General features: G+C 42.2%; 2 protein-coding genes across 9 annotated transcripts in view; both read right to left on the bottom strand.

The window, feature by feature from the left end:
- LOC117270924 (BTB/POZ domain-containing protein KCTD1-like) overlaps positions 1-22,082 on the bottom strand; it is an 84,114-nt gene that overhangs the window by 24,139 nt on the left and 37,893 nt on the right. For 7 of the 8 annotated variants that reach the window (XR_013491732.1, XR_013491731.1, XR_013491730.1 and 4 more), the window contains exon 3: positions 8,755-8,899. Coding sequence is in view for 5 of the 8 variants with exons in the window: in XM_033648935.2 (XP_033504826.1) it covers positions 8,755-8,899 (145 nt within the window). In the remaining 3 variants the exon portion in view is untranslated. Of the gene's footprint in view, positions 1-7,680; positions 8,539-8,754; positions 8,900-22,082 lie in introns of those variants that run through there. The other variant, XM_078169062.1, reaches the window with a different exon arrangement.
- LOC144463755 (uncharacterized) lies at positions 1,372-2,590 on the bottom strand. The gene has a single exon (XM_078169153.1). The coding sequence runs from the start codon at positions 2,162-2,164 to the stop codon at positions 1,451-1,453; it is 714 nt and encodes a 237-aa protein (XP_078025279.1). The 5' UTR covers positions 2,165-2,590; the 3' UTR covers positions 1,372-1,450.

Here is a 22,082-nt window from a genome sequence, read left to right on the forward strand (position 1 = left end):
GATGGAGCTTGACCATTTAGAGCTTTATAAGTTAACAGTAGGATTTAAATTCAATTCTGGATTTTACAGGGAGCCAGTGCAGAGAAGCTAAAACAGGAGAAGTATGATCTCGTTTCTTAGTTCCTGTTAGTACACGTGCTGCTGCATTCTGAATTAGCTGGAGAGTTTTTAAGGACTTACTAGAGCTACCTGATAATAGAGAGTTACAGTAATCCAGCCTAGAGGTAACAAAAGCGTGGACCAATTTTTCTGCATGTTTTCAGGTCAGGATAGGCCTAATTTTCGCAATATTACACAGATGAAAAAATGCAGTCCGTGAGGTTTGTTTTAAATGAGAATTAAAAGACAAATCTTGATCAAATATTACTCCGAGGTTTCTTACGGTATGCTAGAGGCCAGAGCAATGCCACCTAGAGAAACTATGTCATCAGATAAAGAGTCTCTGAGTTGTTTGGGGCCAAGAACAATAACTTCAGTTTTGTCTGAATTTAACATCAGGAAATTGGTGCTCATCCAAGTTTTTATGTCTTTAAGGCAGTTATGGAGTTTAGTTAATTGATTACTTTCTTCTGGCTTCATCGATAAATACAACTGAGTATCATCCACATAACAATGGAAATTTATAGAGTGATTTCTAATGATGTTACCTAAAGGAAGCATATATAGAGTAAATAGGATTGGTCCGAGCACAGAACCTTGCGGAACTCCAAAACAAACTTTGGTACGTAAGGATGATTCATTATGAATGTCAACAAACAGTCAAACCTTGACTGTATATATTCTGTGTATTATCTATTTAGATTACTATATATATTGTGTAAATGATCTTGTTTAGGTTACAATATATACATATATATATATATATATATATATATATATATATTTTCTTTTACTTTCATTTTTTGTTAATAATCCTGTTTATTTGAACTATATATTTGTAAATACTCTTGTTAAATTTTTTATATTTTCACTTATCTTTCCACTCTTGCAAGGAGCACCTGTAACGCAAATAATTTCCCCTCGGGGATCAATAAAGTATTTCTGATTCTGATTCTGATTCTTTAGATGGTAGAGACCTTATATTTAACAGTCCACATTTAATTCTCCTGTTTTGTCTTTCTGTCACAGAAGAGGTTTTAATTTTTATTAGGTTGTTATGCACAACTCCTCTTTGTTTAATTTTAGGTTTAGATAATTTAGGCACTGTTTGTATAAAACTATGGGTGGGTAACTACACTAGAAGCTCACAGAAGTGTGTGAGACTGCATCTCTGATTCCTGGTCTCAACTCTGGGTTGTCAGGGTTTTGAATTACTAATAAACATGGCCAGGTTTCTAGATATGAGAGCAGCTCCATTCAAAGTGGGATGAATGCCGTCTCTCCTAATCAGACCAGGTTTTTCCCAGAAAGTTTGCCAATGATTAACAAAACCCACATGATTTGCTGGACACTACCTGGACAGCCAGCAATTAAATGATGACATGCGGCTAAACATCTCATCAGTGGTCAGATTTGGGAGGGGTCCAGAGAAAACTATGGAGTCCGACATAGTTTTAGCAAATTCACACACTGAAGCAACATTAATTTTTGTGACCTCTGATTGGTGTAACCGGGTGTCATTGCCGCTGACATGAATAACAATCTTATTAAATCTACGTTTAGCCTTAGCCAGCATTTTTAAATTTGACTCAGTGTCGTCCACTCTGGCGCCAGGGATACATTTGACTATGGCCGCTGGTGCTGCTAACTTCACGTTTCTCAAAATAGAGCTGCCAATGACCAGAGTTTTCTCCTCAGCGGGTCGGTTGCTGAGTGGGGAAAAACAGTTGGAAACACGAACAGGCTGGTGCTGAACCGTGGGCTTCGGCTTGGTACTACACTTCTCCCGGACAGTTACCCAGCCTCCCGGCTGCACGGGGGTTACCGGGGGACCGCTAGAAGGGGCTATGCTATGTGGTTCTGCGCCGGCTACAGGGGGCTGGCTAACTACCGCAACTACAGAGTAATTTTCCATGGTGCGGAGCTGCACTTCCAATTCACTAAGCCTCCCCTCCAACGCAGCAAATAACCTACACTTGTTACATTTACCACTGTCGCTAAAGGAGGCAGAGGCATAACTGAACATCTGGCACACCGAGCAAGAAAGAGCAGGAGAAGAAGTCATTGCTAATTGTTAAGCTAATGTAGCTAACAAGGCTAATAACGTGCAAACAACAGCTAAGATTAGCAAGAAAGTCATTAAAAAGAGGAGAGCTATAAGTGCTTAAACAGAACTAGTGTGGGTTAAGATGTGAAGTAGTAGTAACTGAAGTGAGGAAAAACAGAAAACAAGCTGGCAGGAGTTCGCTAGAGCAGCACAGAGACGCTATCACAGAAACACCAGAAATGACAAAACACGCTTACCACAGTACGTCAGCACGTCAGCATCACCAAGAATTCTCAAAGGCAAAACATTTATTTTTCCCTCTCTCTAACTCACACATAATGAACTAATCATGCAAAATAAATGCAAATAAACCAAACAGTAGTACAAAATGACCGTAAATTAAGATTCAACAGTGCAAAATTATTATGAAATTGTGAAAAATTAACCATCTCTTCTTCAAAATGAAGCCTTTTCACAAATAAAAAACTGAATTTAAATTGCCTAAACAACAGTGCAAAATTACAATAATTTAACATTCAAGAGTTAATTATAGGATTCACCAGGGCCAGGGTGGAGATGAGCAGATCCTTGACTTCTGTGATGTGCTTCAATTAGTGTTGTCACGGTACCAAATTTGGGACCTACAGTACGATACCAGTGAAAGTATCACGGTTCTGAGTAGTATCACGATACCACAGCAAAAGTTAGGCAGATGTGCCTTTTGTCATTTATAAAAAGATAAATCATTTTTTGATAATACATCAATGATATTTCAATGGAATAAATTACTTATTGACTTGTTCATACTTCAAAAACAGCATCAGTAAGTGATTAACATAGAGGGCATCAAAATAAAATAAATAAATACAATAAAAATCAACCAGCCACCCTCCTCCGATATGTTAAGAACAGTCCCTTCAGTGCGGTGAGGTTTGTGGACCGTTACCTGCCACAGAGAGAGAAATGTGAATGGCTCGTTTCTCCTCTGACACATCACATACCTGTGTGCTGCCATGGCTCGGCTGTTCAGGTATTTCTGGGCAGTCATGACACCAACGAAGAGGAAATAATTGGACCTGGAGCCAGGCTTCTCGGTCGCCGGTAAACCGCGTTATCTTGCGGTGGCCAAAGTGCTCCGCCGTATTCCAGTCTGTGACCTCCGTTCAACCCACAACCAGCAGGATTTCCTTTCGTTTCTGCTGCTGGTTGAAATCTGTATTCGCACAGAGTGCACTTGAATGATTTCTTTTGCTCGCACGAAACTAATTTTAGTCGCAAATGTGAGTAAAATGCTTGCACCGTAGAGCTCTGTGGAAAACAAATCACTGTAGCATAAACAAATCTAGCCTACAAGTAAAAAGAAATAAATAATAACTTTCACTGCTTAAAGATACTCAATAGCTCAGCTAATACCTGAAATGTCACTAGAAAACAAACCACTGCAGCAGCATATTGAGTGCCAGGTGGCCAGTGCACGCCATTATTGGACGGCGCATGGACACTCACCCTCTTGCGATTGGACTTTGAACTTATCCCACAGTAGTGGTACCATGAGGTACTGTACTACTACGATACTCCAACATTATGGTATCATATCTACCGTGGTGTTTTAGTACTGCGGTCTACCCTTGGTACCAGTATACCGTGCAACACTAGCTTCAGCACGTAATAGGTAGAATTCCACCTTGTAGCAACATCTTGTTTCAGCTGTAGTTGGGGTTGTCCCATCTCTAGCTGCATTTCTCGAAGTTTAGCAGAGGCCACTGTGCTTCGGCGGGTATATTCAGTCATGGATTTTACCTTTCTGATGACCTCTTGAATTTGAGGCTGCTGGATTCCATTTTTAATGATTAAATTTAATCTTCTTCTTCTTTCGGCTGTTCCCTTTAGGGGTTGCCATAGTGAATCATCTGCCTCCATCTAACCCTATCCTCTGCATCCTCTTCTTTCACACCAACTGACTTCATGTCCTCTTTCACTACATCCATAAATCTCCTCTTTGATCTTCCTCTAGGCCTCTTGCCTGGCAGTTCCAACCTCAGCATCCTTCTACCGATATATTCACTATCCCTCCCCTGAACATGTCCAAACCATCTCAGTCTGGCCTCTCTGACTTTATCTCCAAAACATCTAACATGAGCTTGTCCCTCTGATGTACTCATTCCTGATCCTATCCATCCCTGTCACTCCCAAAGAGAACCTCAACATCTACATCTCTGCTACCCCTTGCTCTGCCTCCTGTCTTTTCCTCAGTGCTTTTCCACCGTCTTGTACACCTTTCCTTTTAATCTTGCTGGTACTCTTTTATCACACATCACACCTTTATCCGTTTATCCACCCGTTCCAACCTGCTTGCCCACGTTTCTTCACCTCTTTTCTACACTCTCCGTACGGAATACGAGAACGGCCATGTATTTTTTTTAAAAAAATTTTGTGCACTGTTATCTCGTGATAACGACTTATTATTTCGCTATCTCGATATAACAAAGATTGTTTTCTCGTGATAACAAATTAATTATCTCGTTATCTTGATATAACAAAGATTGTTTTCCCGTGATAATTGTCAAGTCTGATGATTGCGCACTGGTTAATATGATCGTCTTGATTTCAGCCTACAAGAGCTGCCGTGGTCCTGCCAGCTGCCTCCTGCTTCTGCTGTTATCATTAGTCACACTTCTACTGTTAATATACACATATGATTATTGTCACATACCGTATATTTCCAAATAGTCGCCCGGTGGCATATAGCCGCCGGGCACCTAATAGCTGCTGGGGGTTTGACCCCATTTTGCGTATTAAACGCCAGTACGATTAAACGCCGGGGCGATTATTTCCTCATTCATTGCCTCAAGGAGGGACAGCCCTGCAGGCAGGGAGAGAGCAGCTCGCAAGGGCTGCTCTCTTCTTGCCTGCAGGGCTGAGGGACTGTTTGCGCTTTTACGCACAGGTCGGTGGTGAAGTGGTGCACATGACTCGTGCTACGGACGGACGGACGGACGGACAGACAGCCACGTATCTAAAACAGGTAATACATCTGGCTACATCTTTCCCACATCAAATATCCATGATCACCTACACCCGCTTGCGTAAAAACGCACACAATTCCGTGTCCTCTCACCACAGATGCTGTGATTTGATGGCCCGGTACTCATTGTAGCCCACTCTTAAAAGACCCAATAATATAATAATAATAATAAGCCATGCCTTTTAATAAAATTACCACAGAAGTTTGCTGAAAAGCAGGTAATGTCAGCCTGAGTTACTCGCGTGTGTCCCCGGTGAAAATTGCTGACATACATGGGAAATACAGCTTCTACAGGCTCGCCATAGCTTACCGTCAGGACTCAGGGACCAGAATTCGGGATGGCGGACCATTGGAATGGCGATATTTCGGTGTGGCGGCCTGTAACCATTAGCTAAATGGCCCATTCGGTTGGTATTCAGATAACTGGGGCTTTACTCGTATAATGCAATAGCACCACCCAGCGGTGAAATCCGTGTGCATGAAAAAATATTACCCACTCTAAACGTTTAGAGATTTTTGTACACGAACTCACCCCTACATTATACAGTATTTTTGCACTAAAAACATACTGGACAGGAACTGTAACCAAATAACGGCCTGGTGCAGGTCGGTGCAAAAAACCCCAAAACAAAATAAAAGCCCTGAGCAAATAGCCCCTGGTTCATTTAAATGACTGGGGTCAAAATCGATTTTGTGAAATAAACACCCGGGCTACTATTTGGAATTCAGGACTTTACTTTTCAGCAAACTCTAATGGCAATTTCATTAAAAGGCAATGCATATAGGTCCACAGTAGCTTATTATAATTATTATTATTGGGTGTTATAAGAGTGGGCTACAATGAGTTCCGGGCCATCAAATCACAGCATGCACGGTGAGAGGACACGGAATTGTGTGCGCTTTTACGCACGTGGGTGTAGGTGATCACGGATATTTGATGTGGGAAAGATGTAGCCAGATGTATTACCTGTTTTAGATACGTGGCTGTCTGTCCGTCCGTCCGTCTGTCTGTAGCACGAGTCATGTGTGCCACTTCACCACCGACCTGTGCGTAAAAGCGCAAACAGTCCCTCAGCCCTCGCGAGCTGCTCTCTCCCTGCCTGCAGGGCTGTCCCTCCTCGAGGCAATGAATGAGGAAATAATCGCCCCGGCGTTTAATCGTACCGGTGTTCTCGTATTCTGTACTGGACAGCTATGTTGTCTATGTAATAATACGTCGGTTATGCTCAGGTATTGAATCAAATGTGTTTTAAGACATTTTTGCTTAGTTCACCTTTTTGTCTATTTGTCTCATCGTGTTTCATGGACACGGCGAGTGTGAATAGCGCTGTTTCAGCTAATTTCTGCTCACTTTTGATGACTTCCGGGTCTGTTTTCCTCTGCTGAATGAAACCATGGTGACACGAAATGCGGGTACCTTATTGGTGTAGCACGATCACGTGACGGCCGTGCCACCACTCGCGTACCAAATGTCATTACGCTCAGGCGGAACTGATCATTACGCTCAGACGGAATAAGTGCCGAATTACGACCCCGATCACAGGACTCTTGCAGGGTTATGAGCTATGAACTCCTGCTGATTAGCTGAACATGTATCGATCTTTTTTATGAAGTAAAGATTGTGTAGTCCCCAGATGTCGGAGATGAAACGATAACTGTGTTCACCTTACGGCCTATAATAGAGACAATTTCAAACACAAGTTTGCAAATTGGCTTCACTATAAATCGCAGCATTGACAGACAAACACTTGTCTTTATCTGGACACATTTTCCCCACCAATACAACATGCTAACGTTTTTAGCACAAGTCTATGCCATTTTCTATTGTATAAATTAGCCTAGCGACGAGCAGAGATTTCCTCTGTTCATATGAAGCCAGGATAAATCCTGAAGTATAAATCCCTAAAGGATATATCACACACAAGACTTAAAATGCTATTTTAGTGGAGGCTTTACTGTCTTCACAATTTATTGTTTCTTATCTGTTTACTCAGGTACAGTAAGGGAGGGGCTCTCCGAGCAGGGAGAGAGTGTGAGTGAGCTTTGTGCTGCCGGTGAGCTGGGAGTTGGAGCTACTGAGTGAGTGAGTGAGTGAATCGTTCCTTTATGTAGCCTCAGCCTGTGACACAGCTCAGCTCAGGGCAGGGAGGAGATGGGGGGATTGAGTTGTAATAAGGACCAGAGCTGTTACTTCTCCCACTGGGCTAATACAGATTAACGCATTAACTTGATATATTTACACAAATGCAGTTAACAATTGCACAATAGTCACATGTTGTCTGGTCTCCTCTTTGCAGTTAGCTTGCGGTAGCAGGGGCGAGTCAGTGAATGAGTTAAGAGAGAGAGAGGACTTGTAGCAAAGACCGCATCTGAGCAAGTGAGTGATTCATTCGTTTTGTGTGGAGCCTGTGATACAGCTCAGGGCAGGGAAGGGGAGGGTGAGTTGAATTGAAACAAGGACCAGCGTAACTGCACCGGTCCAATAAATAATGGCCACGCATCATACAGATGTGTTTTTCTGATTTATTGCCCCCTTTCTTTCATCAGACACTGTGAAAACTACAAAAAATAAAACATATAAAACCAATGAGTCAAAATATACATCTGTCAGTCATTTTGTCATTTTCTCTTTAGCAAGTGTCTATAATTAGACACGCCCAAACAATTAAGTCTATCCTGCTTAACATCTGTTAATAGACAGATCCCAGTACGTGAACATAGCAACAAAAAATATCAAAAGTATATACAAAAGGCATTTCAACAATATTATGCACAAATATGACACAATCAAAGGTACATTACCGTGTGCGCCTCTTGAACCATGCAGAATATTGTTAATTTAGGCCGTAGTACTCTATTCCTCTGCAGTCACATTTGGCTCTTCTCTCTGCAGGCATGTTGTCTCTCTCTCTCTGCTGTCTATTGTTTCCTGACCCATAATGCATCAGGTGTGCCCTTCACTAAACTCTGTTCATTTGGCCTGTGACACTCAACATCAAAATATAACTTGCATTCAAAAGCATTGGATTTTTGAACCAAAAATTATTTTTGAGGTAGTGTATTTTAGTCCAGTTTTAAATTAAAGTTACCCTTTTAAACAACTTATTTATTACATTTTACATTTTAACACATTTTACTGACTGTATGAATTCAAACATTGATTAAATTATTACTGAAAAATATAAAATAAACATTTTAATGAAATCTCTTTAAAAACTGTCTCTCAGACAGTTACAACCAGAGTTGTATCTTTTTCTGCAGGGCTAATACAGCGATTAGCTTGATATATTTACACAAATGCAGTTAGAATAACAGTTGCATGGCCTGGTCTCCTCCTTGCAGTTTGCCAAAGCCGCCCAAGTATTAACTATATGGAAAGTTATCACAGTAAAGAAAACATGACTTACATTGTGTCTCAAAGCAGTTCTCAGGATAGTTTCTGTAAGTGTGACAACAGTTAAAACCTTTCCTCTGACAGTCTGGACAATTCGTTTGTTTTTTGGTGCCCCTGTGATTTGGGGCTGTTCAGATACACTGCGAAGATTAACTGTGGTAGTACCTGATCAAAGCTCTACACACTCACTTTGAAGTCTGCAGGGATGAGGAGTTTGGAGGTCCGGAGGAAATTAAGTATGTAGCGGAACATTGGGCCATCTCGATCAATGAAGTAGTGCTGCTTAAGACTGTCCAACACTATGGGCTCCGTTCCATCAAACAGACGACCAATCCTGCCAGAAACAGTAGAGACCAAAAGAGAGACGCCTCTTCATCAAATACTGACCAAATGTTGGGTAAGCTGTCATGTCTGCTGGCCACAGATAATAAAAAAATATACTGCAGCAGCTGAATGTTCAGGCCTTTTTGACAGATTTTGTAAAAAAGTACACTTTGCCAATTTTAATCTTACTTTAATGTATTTGGTATGGTAATAGAGATGCTGCAGCAGCCTTTACTTCCCACCATCCACTGCTGTATTCTGACATCAGTTGATAGTGTAAATACAGATGCTTTTCCTCTCTTTTATTGGGGCATGGCACTATGAGCATGTCTGCTATCTGAAATGAAAACAGCCTCTCAGTTTATATTATAGTAAATGTGCGGGTAACTTTAAAGGGTAGGTTCACATTTCTATCATACATATTTACAATGAAAGAGTTATTAGCCATTGTAATCATTTCCCCCCTGGCCAAATCAAGGTGAACATTTTAGAGTATTTTTTATTTTTTTTGTTATATTAGACCGACTGCTGAATTCTTAAATTGGCTTCAGGTGAATTTTAAAATGCACTGTTACATAGAGCTGTGTGCTGAGGACTACAGAATTTGTCCCCAATCTTTAACATAGGGCTTGGAAGGTGGTGTGTCACAGCTGGTATGGAGAGGAGGAACGAAAACTCTTAAAACTCTTTCAGTGTGAACTTTTCCTTCAAAGAGTAAATGCACACTAGAGTTTGGAGGGAGGTAACTGCACTGGCCTTGATACATCTGTGTGGTCAGGTGTGTTCTGCTGTGCTGTGACTACCTGGCTGTGATGTTGCATAGTGCTATAATGCTATGATACATTAGTGCTTCACAAGATGAAGAAAAAGAATGTTGTTACCACTAGATAGTATTGCAAGCCATATTATCAGACTGGGTACTGTTAAAAGTGAGACTTTGGAACATTTGCTTAACAGTGGCCGCTGTTAAGCATTAACAAGATAATGGCACATTCAGTTCTCCCTCATTGATAAAGATTCCCTTGAGTCTCTTTACAGAGTTAATCATCATTAGGCAAGCTGACTGAGAGTGGGTGGAATGAGACCAAACAGGATCAAAGCACAAAAGAGACAGGAATGCATATGGGGGTGGTGTAGTGGTATCTATTCAAAATTAAAATATCTAGAAATTCTTCATATCTCTAAAATCTATACAACCTGAGCTAAAAGGCTATTTAAGTCAATATACCATAATGATTGATAAAAAAAAATACATAAATAAAAATTTGACATTTTATAATTGTATTGTAATTGTATAATTCTATAAAATGAAAAGGCAAAATTCATTTTTATAAGCACAGTGAAAAGGTGTGATAGATTCATTATTTATTACTCTGGCGCCACCCAGTGGTTTCATGTGATTATACACCACACCTCACAAAGCCCGATGACATCATTATGGGTGTGATGACACAAGCATGATGATTGCTGCAAAAATGAATGTTCTATGTGATTTTGATTTTAGATCGATATATACAGGATTATGCAAAGAACGACTTCCCATGGCCATTGCAGGGAAATGCTGGCATAATTACAGCGAAACACTATGTTTGTGTAACAGAGTTAAAGTGTTAGTGATTCCACTAACACTTTCTATCATCATTGAAGGTGCACTGCGTTTAATTTATTATTATTTACCTACCTGTACAATAGTAAGTAAGTTATTTACTACATTATTTTGTTACTTTTTATTATGATTTATGAGTTACAAACTCTTATTTATCTGTGGGGGCTTGAACGCCATACGCCCCGTTTCCAGGCAACAGTCTGCTGTCAGAAGGACTCGTTGTAGGTTGACTTGTACTGAGCCCTGTTAATATAACTTTATTTATCACGGGTAAAAAGGCACTTTATGTATTTACATGTGAAGATATGCTCCAGACAACAACTGCTGTATGGAGATAGATTTGTTTCATAATTATGTGTGTGAACAGACCGACAATCTGTGTGCAAATGTGTAATCTGTAAATATAAAACACCTTCCACAAATACAAAAACAGATTTGTAAACTAGGGGTGACCCCGAATAGTCGGTGATTCGGTGATTCGATTTGGAGAAGTCTGATTCGACTGCCAGTCTCGCCGTTGAATCGTCGCAAAATGTGGTTATGAAACGAGACCGTATCATTCTAACTACATGGGGGTGCTCACTGCTGCTGAACATCTTGATTTGACATAGAATGTATTTGTTTTCTAGTAATTCATGATATATAACCTATTTTGATACAAACATCAGCCTAATTTCTGTTAATGAAAAATTGAAAATGACGCGTGCGTTTAATCAGTAGGTGCTCTTGCTTTGACATGCGGACATGACGTCATCAGCTGGGTGATCACGTGCTATCCGAAGATGGCCAAGTGATACGAGTGCATTTTTGTTCGGACCAGCGGAGAGTTTGTTTCAAGACTCTGTGTGTATAAAAAGCAAATTCACATGCGTAGAACTGAGATCCACAAATGTTTTTTAGATTCACTTATAAAATCTGAGTTCACAAATGCCTGTTCGAAAGTTGTAAATGTTAGGAAGATATTCACAAATGCTTTTCATTTATTTGCAAATTAATTTAATGTATTCACAGATATTTTTTTTATTTGTAGAATTTGTTTGTGTATTTGCAGATCTGTTTTATACTTGAAAAATATTTTTGTGAGTTTACAAATCTTTTTTTGTATTTGTGGAAGGTGTTTTATATTTACAGATTACACATTTACACACAGAATGTTGATCTGTTCACACACATAATTATGAAACAAATCTGTCTCCATACTGCCATAGATGTTGGAACTAGGGGTGCGCCCCCCGCACCCCATCAGCCTCGCTACCCCCTGCATTACACTTTAAAAAAATAAAGAATCTGAATTTAAACTCAATTTGTCTGACTTACATTTATCTCTTTCATATCATTAATGCATAGATCTGTGCTTCTGATGTGATATGCAGCCTGCCTGACTACATACAGAGGCCCTGGACCTGCTGCGCTCAGAGGTGGAGCGGCGTTTTGATCAGGAGGGACTCCGCGTAGCTGCAGGGCGAGAGCAGGCAGTTCTTGAGGCGGCTCAGGGGAAACGAGTTGATGTGGGTTCCCCGGAACTGACCCCCTTTCCATGAGAGCGGCTAATAGAGCTTATAGGGTCCAAAAAATCCAGCCCAACCCAGCCCGAGCCTGTGCACGTTATGTCTGGGACCGGCCCAGCCAGTCCAATTAACTGCAATTATGGGCCCGAGCCCGATTTAAACCCGACATTTTTCAATACGTTGTCTGTTATAATTAACCACAATTCTTGTTATTTGAATGACAGAAATATAGGATCTTAATGAATGGCGCAACACGGAAGCATGATTATGTAATAAAACAGATGTTTATTTTAGGATCCAGGTGGTGAAGGGCTGTGCATGCACAATGTTCCAACAGGGGACAGCCCTCCATTCCGAAACCCCGCCGTTCCGAACCACCCCCACTCCGAAATTGATTTTCAAGTCCATATCGAGTTTCCTGCATCAAACACTGCCGCCCGCTCTCCGGCCGCACTCGCACAATTCTGAATTTCGTCGTACTACAAAAGCTTGAAATGAACGTAAATTGTTTTTTATTTAAAATATGTCACTGTCTTCATTTATAATGTATAATTTCGCTAGCAGCAAACACATTTAAACGAGACGCCTGTCAAGTCTTTTTACGTGCGCTGTCCATCGTGCTGAAATCCTCGCTGCAGCCGCTACTCCTGCTGACAGCAGACCGGGGGAGAAAAAAAGGCATTTCTTTGCTCTGTGCTTCCAGAAAATAACCAGGGTTAGGGTAAGAAAGACCAACGGTCTGTACAGCAGTACCACTGTGTTTGCCAGGGCATACCAGGCTGTGTGATTATGCACAAAGATTGGTTTAACACATTGGAGCAATTTCATACAATTTCGGACATTTAACATGATAAACTAATTTCAATTCAACATGGTCATTTGCTTAGAGGGTTCAGCTGAAGCATAATGAGTGTTATATGTCATTAAGATGAAGTATTTGCTTGTTTTGTGGTTAATTATGCACATGATCCGTTTGACCCCATCATGCGTCCCTGCAGACAGGGGCAAAAGGATCAATGTGCAGCCTCCATTTGCTTTGCGTCCGTCTCGTTCATTCAAACTTTGTAAACACGGTTGGGATTTGCAGGGGACATACAGTACAGGCCAAAAGTTTGGACACACCTTCTCATTCAATGCGTTTTCTTTATTTTCATGACTATTTACATTGTAGATTCTCACTGAAGGCATCAAAACTATGAATGAACACATGTGGAGTTATGAACTTAACAAAAAAAGGTGAAATAACTGAAAACATGTTTTATATTCTAGTTTCTTCAAAATAGCCACCCTTTGCTCTGATTACTGCTTTGCACACTCTTGGCATTCTCTCGATGAGCTTCAAGAGGTAGTCACCTGAAATGGTTTCCACTTCACAGGTGTGCCTTATCAGGGTTAATTAGTGGAATTTCTTGCTTTATCAATGGGGTTGGGACCATCAGTTGTGTTGTGCAGAAGTCAGGTTAATACACAGCCGACAGCCCTATTGGACAACTGTTAAAATTCATATTATGGCAAGAACCAATCAGCTAACTAAAGAAAAACGAGTGGCCATCATTACTTTAAGAAATGAAGGTCAGTCAGTCTGGAAAATTGCAAAAACTTTAAATGTGTCCCCAAGTGGAGTCGCAAAAACCATCAAGCGCTACAACGAAACTGGCACACATGAGGACCGACCCAGGAAAGGAAGACCAAGAGTCACCTCTGCTTCTGAGGATAAGTTCATCCGAGTCACCAGCCTCAGAAATGGCAAGTTAACAGCAGCTCAGATCAGAGACCAGATGAATGCCACACAGAGTTCTAGCAGCAGACCCATCTCTAGAACAACTGTTAAGAGGAGACTGCGCCAATCAGGCCTTCATGGTCAAATAGCTGCTAGGAAACCACTGCTAAGGAGAGGCAACAAGCAGAAGAGATTTGTTTGGGCCAAGAAACACAAGGAATGGACATTAGACCAGTGGAAATCTGTGCTTTGGTCTGATGAGTCCAAATTTGAGATCTTTGGTTCCAACCGCCGTGTCTTTGTGAGACGCAGAAAAGGTGAACGGATGGATTCCACATGCCTGGTTCCCACTGTGAAGCATGGAGGAGGAGGTGTGATGGTGTGGGGGTGTTTTGCTGGTGACACTGTTGGGGATTTATTCAAAATTGAAGGCACACTGAACCAGCATGGCTACCACAGCATCCTGCAGCGACATGCCATCCCATCCGGTTTGCGTTTAGTTGGACGATCATTTATTTTTCAACAGGACAATGACCCCAAACACACCTCCAGGCTGTGTAAGGGCTATTTGACCAAGAAGGAGAGTGATGGAGTGCTGCGGCAGATGACCTGGCCTCCACAGTCACCGGACCTGAACCCAATCGAGATGGTTTGGGGTGAGCTGGACCGCAGAGTGAAGGCAAAGGGGCCAACAAGTGCTAAACACCTCTGGGAACTCCTTCAAGACTGTTGGAAAACCATTTCAGGTGACTACCTCTTGAAGCTCATCGAGAGAATGCCAAGAGTGTGCAAAGCAGTAATCAGAGCAAAGGGTGGCTATTTTGAAGAAACTAGAATATAAAACATGTTTTCAGTTATTTCACCTTTTTTTGTTAAGTTCATAACTCCACATGTGTTCATTCATAGTTTTGATGCCTTCAGTGAGAATCTACAATGTAAATAGTCATGAAAATAAAGAAAACGCATTGAATGACGCATTGGTGTGTCCAAACTTTTGGCCTGTACTGTATGTATGCTGCTTGCTATAAAATGTGTTTACTATAAATAAATGCATCTCTGTGCAGAGAGGGAAATATTAAAAAGTGATCCGTTCATCCCGGCTTTGGCCCGCAGGCCGGGTCGGGCCGGGCTCGGGCTCGGGCAGAGAATCTAAGCTCTAGCGGCTAAGCCTTGAGCTGGACATACTGAGGGATGTGTGTAGGGGATGAGAAGTTAGCACCATCCAGGATGTTGTGTCCATTCTGCAAACCTTGCACCCCCAAACTCCCTCCATGCTGTCGGAGGTGGAGAAGCTCATTAAGCTCTGTCTGGCCCTGCCCATATCTGTCGCGACATCCGAGCGCTCTTTCTCAGCCTTGCACAGGCTGAAAACTTGGCTGCGCAACACCATGACGCAGGAGAGACTAACACATTTGGCCATTATGAACGCTCACAGTGACCTCATAGATGAAAGCGATGTCTCGACCCAGCTTAAAATCTTCATCAGTAGGTCAACTGAGAGAAAGTTGGAAATGCATGAAAGCCCTGAGTCAGGAGCGCAGACTTTTCTTTTTTCATTCAAGGTTACAAATAATGCTGTTATGTTCCTTAAATGGCTTGATTTAGTTATCAAAGTTTCATTTTCTTAACAATAAAGATGCCGCGTTTATCCATTCTAGTTCTCTTATAACTGCATGTTATTATAAAATAACTTCAAATCAAATTCTTAATCATTGATAAGTGTGCGTGCTTCCCCCGCCCCTCCCAACAAAAATCCCGTCCCCCCTCTCAGAAAATAGTTCTGACGGCCATGCATAATGCTGATGTTATGTTATGATGCTGTCTGTGATGTAGAGTTGCCACCCGTCTCGTTTTTCCCAGAATTGTTCTCTTTTTTCATCAGCTGTCCCGGGAAAAAAAAAATCTCTCCCGGGACACAATTTGTCTCGTTTTTTGGGAAAAATGCAGCAGCAGCAGGCCAAGGAGTCCATCCAGAACAACGCATAGTGTGTCCAAATTCACACCTGTTCTTCTCTATGGTTTTTCACAGTGAAAAAAAATGATAACGTTACACTAAAATTATGTTTAACAGAGCTTTCATACAGCTCTGCACACACATTACTCTTGGATGGATTACTCGCGAATGCTCGCACAGAAATGCCACGCATATCACCTGAAAGCGCTGGAGCAGAGCTTTCCAATGATACCACACACATCATTGTGCTGTCATCCCATCACGCTATAAATACAGATCAATTGTCTACCAAATAAAATCCTGACGAATTTCTTTACAATCCATTATACAGATCTTGTTATCAGTCACTTCATATAGTGAGGAATATCATATCTTACCACGTCTTAGGCTTGCGTGTGTTTCTCCCTGTCTATCCACATTTGTAGTCCAGCTTTCAAGATGCAAATATCTCCATATTGTCCAGTTGACACTCCATCAAACTTTGTATGACAAGACCAGGCACTTCACCTTTGTGCACCCAGACAACTGCAGCCTAATTATGCATGCATGACAGGGCCGTAGTCACCATATACATTGAGGGGGATACGTGCCCCCCCCCCCCCCCCCCCCCAATGCCCAATTTTTTTTTTTTTTTTTACTGCAATCAAAGTGGCAAATATTATCTTGGAGGACATCATTGCACTGGGCTGACTATTTTTCTATGATCTTAGATGTAAATTTTGCATGTTTCTTTCAGATAAAACACATTTTTGACTTGTGAATGAGTCAATGGAATTTCTTGCAATAATGAAAAAATACTGTCAATCATGTCCGCCTGGCACAAACCACATGTTTTGGACAGCTGTGAAGTGACAGAATGTCCCACTATCATGGTTCTTATATTACCAGATTCCAGAGCATCTCCCCTCTTCATATATGGCAGAATATGTCAACTTCCAACTTGCTATGGTGAGATACATGTAAAAATGTAAGAATTTAGTTACACGGATTTGTTTTTTTCATTGATATAAAAATTAATATAAAATACAGGCACATAGAAGGACATGGAATGATGGCAAATCTGGTCTCCTATGTCCGAATTTCATGTTCATTGGTCAGTCTGAACTGGTAATAATGGCCGAGCCCTCCGCCTCAAACATTTGGTCGAGTGTCCCTTTTTTTCACAAATCCAAGGTGGCAACCCTACTGTGATGTACGAGGAGTAAATTGCTACCTAACTGTTCGGTAACTTTGCTAACTTAAAGTGCAACTTGCAGGTTACATGTTTTTAAAAATATGTACATAACCTTGTATGAAAATTACCATATGAGAAGTTAATTCAGAATTTATTACGGTTTACACGACATAAGGGCACAAATTCAGAGGAAAAAGTGGCTCTTTTTAGCTCCTCTTCTAAAAACGTTTTTTTTTCAACATTGCCTGATACTACGTCACGAGAGGGACTCTGCGTCCTTGACTCTGCCTCTGTCCAATGCGCAGTAGTAGGTGGTAGTGAGTCTGAGCGGTAGTAAACTTGTGAGTTAGTATTTTTTCGGTTGTTAACAGTGCATTTCACCATTTGTGATTATACCGAATTATTGTGTTTGTGCAGGTTGCACAAACTCGAGTCTGTCAGGACATGGAGTCCACCGTTTTCCGGACAGAAAAAGGAGTGGAGTTAGTTTTCGTTCGTTTTGTGCAGGTGAAGAGGCGTGATTTCATGGCTTCATCTGTGACCAAAATGTGGTCGTGTGCAGCCGCAGCGCTCATTTTGGACAGGGGGATTATGTTCCTGGCGGAGCCTGCCCGGCCCCATGGCCCCGGAGCTGTTTGTGGCTCGGGTCTCCGAGCCTCAGGGATACGTGCAGGGCAGCGAGCCTCGGGTCTCCCCCGCGGTCCCAGAGCTGTTTGTGGCTCAGGTCTTCGAGCCTCAGGGGTATGTGCAGGGCAGAGAGGGAGACCCGAGCCTTGGGAGTATGTGTGAGGGCGTGCGGGCTCAGCGGAGAGGGAGGCCTCCGTGTTTGAGACGGGAGCGGGCGGCGTGAGGGTTGACGGTCAGTGTGAGGCATGTTAGGTCTGGTCTAGGGGTCAGATTCTCCACCAGAGCCCAGAAGGCATCCACCTCTCTGCAGCACATACTCTCCACAGCTGAGGACATGGGCTGGCAGTTCCCACACAAGCACCTATCATACAAAAAATTATCAGGAAATCTTTGTATCTCTCTCTCTCCCCTGCGGACGTCAATACACCGTAATGCGGAGTTATAACATTCATAGCAAGATGAGTCTGATACAAGCTGATATTTGCGCATTAGTTTCTGTTATGGGTAAGTAGCATTAGTTATCTAATACTGGCAGAACTATTGGTAGCTTTGTTATAACCTAATACGTGATGGCAAACTTAATGTTGTGATGTGAACACAGCGTTAGACATCGTTAGCTAACACTGGTCGCTCACCAAGACACCTGCCCAGTTCTCCACTGGTTCTCCTCACACCACAGCTCTATTTCTCTCCTGTAGCCGTTATTTCTCCTAACCTTGATCTGTTCCTGGTCTCTTTGACGCCTAGCAGGCTCATAATTATAAGCCTGTGGGCCGTCATATGTATATGAATGTACATTTTCAACCTCTTCAGTCTCAAAATTAGTACTGGGATCCATTTTATTAATGTTACACTCAATCGAACTCGGCCGGACTCCCTTACGCTATGTCACTTCCGGTTAGTGGGCTTTTAGATGCGGAAGCAAAATTCTCTCACAAAAACTTCCCCAAAAGTCACTGTAGTGTGTGTATATGTTTTTGTTTTTTGTTTTAATCGAGTTTCTACACATTTATTCACCATGGTCTCCAACCTGCAAGTTGGGCTTTAAGGTTAGTGTGTGGCTAATCCTAGCAGCGTAACTGTTTAACAGATAGTGACATTCATGAATTTTATTTTGTTTCAGTTTACGTTTGATCCTGATCTGTGGCTGTGAGACCCAGTGGAAAGATATTTTTTCTGTGTTCGTTGTCAGATTTATGCCAATAAAGCGGCATCGGAGTCTGACAGTGACTGTCCTTGTCATCTGTGAAACTACACAACGCATGTGATGTGATGTGTACTAAACCGCTACATTTGCACGGCACCTCAGTTAAGGTAATGTGGGGTCATGATGTGATGATGCAGAAGACAGAAGCCTTAGCTTTCTGCTGCAAAACAAAACAAAACAAAACAAAACAAAAACAAAAACAAAAACAAAAACAACAAAAAAAATGTTCTAGCTATTATGGTTCTTTTTTTAGATCTATCAGTATGGATTTTTGTTTTTACAGAGAACATCTGCTGATATCGAAGTACTTTAGTTGCACGTTAATTTACCACATTTACAACCTCTGCTGGTAGGATGTTACAGTCCCCAAGTGCAAAGTTTATTAATTTGGATAAACTGTGTGAACTATAAAGTGTGTGATCTTGATAGATAAATTAATTTTTTGGGAGAGTTAAACATTGACTGGAATTCTGCACTGTGCATTTAAACAGAAGCTACATGCTACAACCAACGCATGTATCTTAGTGCAAATATTGGATAAGATTGTGTGTAAAAAAAGATGGGTCAAAAAGTGCAACCTGCATCAATCGTGTTACAGATTTCAGTCATTTATATTCAAATGCAATATCAATCCCAGTAGAGTGTTCAGATCTTTAGTCAGGGTGATTGTAAGAAAGACAAAAGTTCCAAAAAGGTCACTTAGAGTAGTCTTCAGGAGATCAATGAAAACATTTTGTGAAGAATCTTTTATACATATGTTAAAAATATAAATTGGGAATATATACTACAGAAGGATAATCCAGAAGATTCTCTTGACATCCTTAATGGGTTACTCATGCAAGTGTTTGAGAATCATGCACCAGTTAAGGCCAAAACATCAACCGGAATTCTATTGCACACTCCACTCCGCTAGGTGGCGGTACTGTGACTAGCTGGTTGCCAACTGCCAATTAGAACAAACGACGAGGAAGAAGATGCAGGAAGAGAAAGAAAACACACAACGCAGGACGACCATGACAACCAGATAATGATGGTACCAATGTGAGTTGCTTATTATCATATGACGATAGATGGCGCCAAAGTTCTTCTTCTCTGCTATTCAACAGAGCTGCTACTACGGAAGCTGGAAAGTGCAATATAGGCTTTTCTATGGAAAAGAAGCGCTTTTTCAAGGGTGGCGACGCTGGAAAATAGGACAATAACGAGAAGTGCTGCGGTGTGTCACGTCGACGCACGTCGACACGCCGCCGGTGTGGGTTTGTAAATAGAGAATAATGGGGGCGTCTGTTTTGACGCATGTCGTATGCCGCCAGTGTGTTTTGGGCTTTAGAAAACAGATAGTCAGGAACTTGAGAGCACACTGGTTGGATTGGGTAAACTCATGAAAAAAAGAGATGATGCCAAAAATGTAGCCATCTCATCAAGTTATCAGAATCAGAATCAGAATTAGAAATACTTTATTGATCCCCGAGGGGAAATTGTTGTGTTACAGGTGCTCCTTGCAAGAGAGGAATATACATGAAAATATAAGAAATTGAAACAATAGTTTTTACAAATATATAGTTAAAATAAACAGGAATTATTAACAAAAATAAAAAGTGAATATATATATATATATATATATATATATATATATATATATATATATATATATATACACACACATGTATATACATATATCTTGTAACCTAAACAAGATTATTTACACAAACAGAATATATACAGTCTGGGTGAAATGGGGTTATTGCACAAGTCAGTGCAAGTCAGTGTGTGAAAAAGTCTCAGGGCCACTCAGAGGGAGGAGTTGTACAGTTTGATGGCCACAGGCAGGAATGATTTCCTGTGGCGCTCAGTGGTACATCTTGGTGGTATGAGTCTCCCACTGAAAGTACTCTTGTGCCTGACCAGCACATGGTGGAGTGGGTGTGAGACATTGTCCAAGATAGTTCATAGCTTAGACAGCATCCTCCTCTCTGACACCACCATCAGAGAGTCACACTCTGTTCCCACAACCTCACTGGCCTTGCAGATCAGTTTGTTGAGTCTGTTGGTGTCCGCCACCCTCAGCTTGCTGCCCCAGCACACAACAGTGTAGAGGATAGCACTGGCCACCACAGACTCATAGAAAATCCTGAGCATAGTCCGGCAGATGTTGAAGGACCTCAGTCGCCTCAGAAAATAGAGACGGCTCTGGCCCTTCCTGTAGAGAGCGTTAGTGTTCTTAGCCCAGTCCAGTTTATTGTCAATGTGTACCCCCAGGTACTTATAGTCCTCTACAATGTCCACACTGACCCCCTGGATGGAAACAGGGGTCACCGGTGTCTTGGTCCTCCTCAGATCCACAGCCAGTTCCTTTGTTTTTGCCACGTTGAGCTGCAGATGGTTCTGCTGACACCATGTGACAAAGCCCTGTACTCATCATCATCACCCTTGGTGATACATCCAACTATAGCAGAGTCATCAGAAAACTTCTGAAGATGGCAGGTCTCAGTGCAATAGCTGAAGTCCGTGGTGTAGAGGGTGAAGAGGAAGGGAGAGAGGACAGTCCCCTGCGGGGCCCCGGTATTGCTGACCACTCTGTCTGACACACAGCGTTGCAAGCGCACATACTGTGGTCTGCCAGTCAAGTAGTCTACAATCCAGGACACCAGGGGGGCATCCACCTGCATTGCTGTCAGCTTGTCACCCAGTAGAGCTGGACGGATAGTGTTGAACGCACTAGAGAAGTCAAAAAACATGACCCTCACAGTGCTTGCCGGCTTATCCAAATGGGCATAGATGCGGTTGAGCAGGTAGATGATGGCGTCCTCAACTCCAAGTCGATAGGCGAACTGGAGGGGGTCCAAAAGTGGCTTGACCATGGGCCGGAGCTGCTCCAAGACGAGTCTCTCCAGGGTCTTCATGATGTGGGAGGTCAATGACACGGGTCTGTAGTCCTTGGAGCCACTGGGACGCGACGTCTTTGGCACAGGAATGAGGCAGGATGTCTTCCACAGCAAGGGGACCCTCTGGAAACTCAGGCTCATGTTGAAGACATGCTGAAGTACTCCACATAGCTGGGGGGGAACAGGCTTTGAGCATCCTGGGGCTGACACCATCAGGGCCTGCAGCCTTATTTGAGTGGAGTCTCTTCAGCTGTCTTCTCACATGGTCAGCAGTGAAGCACATTGTGAAGGTGACGACATGTGGGGGAGGGGTGTAGTCCTCATGATGGAGAGTGCAGTCAGTCTGGCCACGAGGGGAGGAGGTGTGAGGAGGAGGAGCCCCCCTTGGGTCAAGCAGGAGGGTGTTGGGGTGTGAGAGGGAGGAGTGGGGGAGGAGGGCAGAGTGGGAGATGGTTGACCACCAGATTCAGCTCATTGGCCCCTTCCACGCTGCCTTCAACTCCTCTGTGGTT

This window comes from Epinephelus lanceolatus, chromosome 6 (genome assembly GCF_041903045.1).
Source record: "Epinephelus lanceolatus isolate andai-2023 chromosome 6, ASM4190304v1, whole genome shotgun sequence".
NCBI classification, from domain to species: Eukaryota; Metazoa; Chordata; class Actinopteri; order Perciformes; family Serranidae; genus Epinephelus; species Epinephelus lanceolatus.

Excerpts from the sequence above, each read along its gene's own strand:
- LOC144463755 (XM_078169153.1), bottom strand. The coding sequence starts at position 2,164 with ATGACTTCTTCTCCTGCTCTTTCTTGCTCGGTGTGCCAGATGTTCAGT.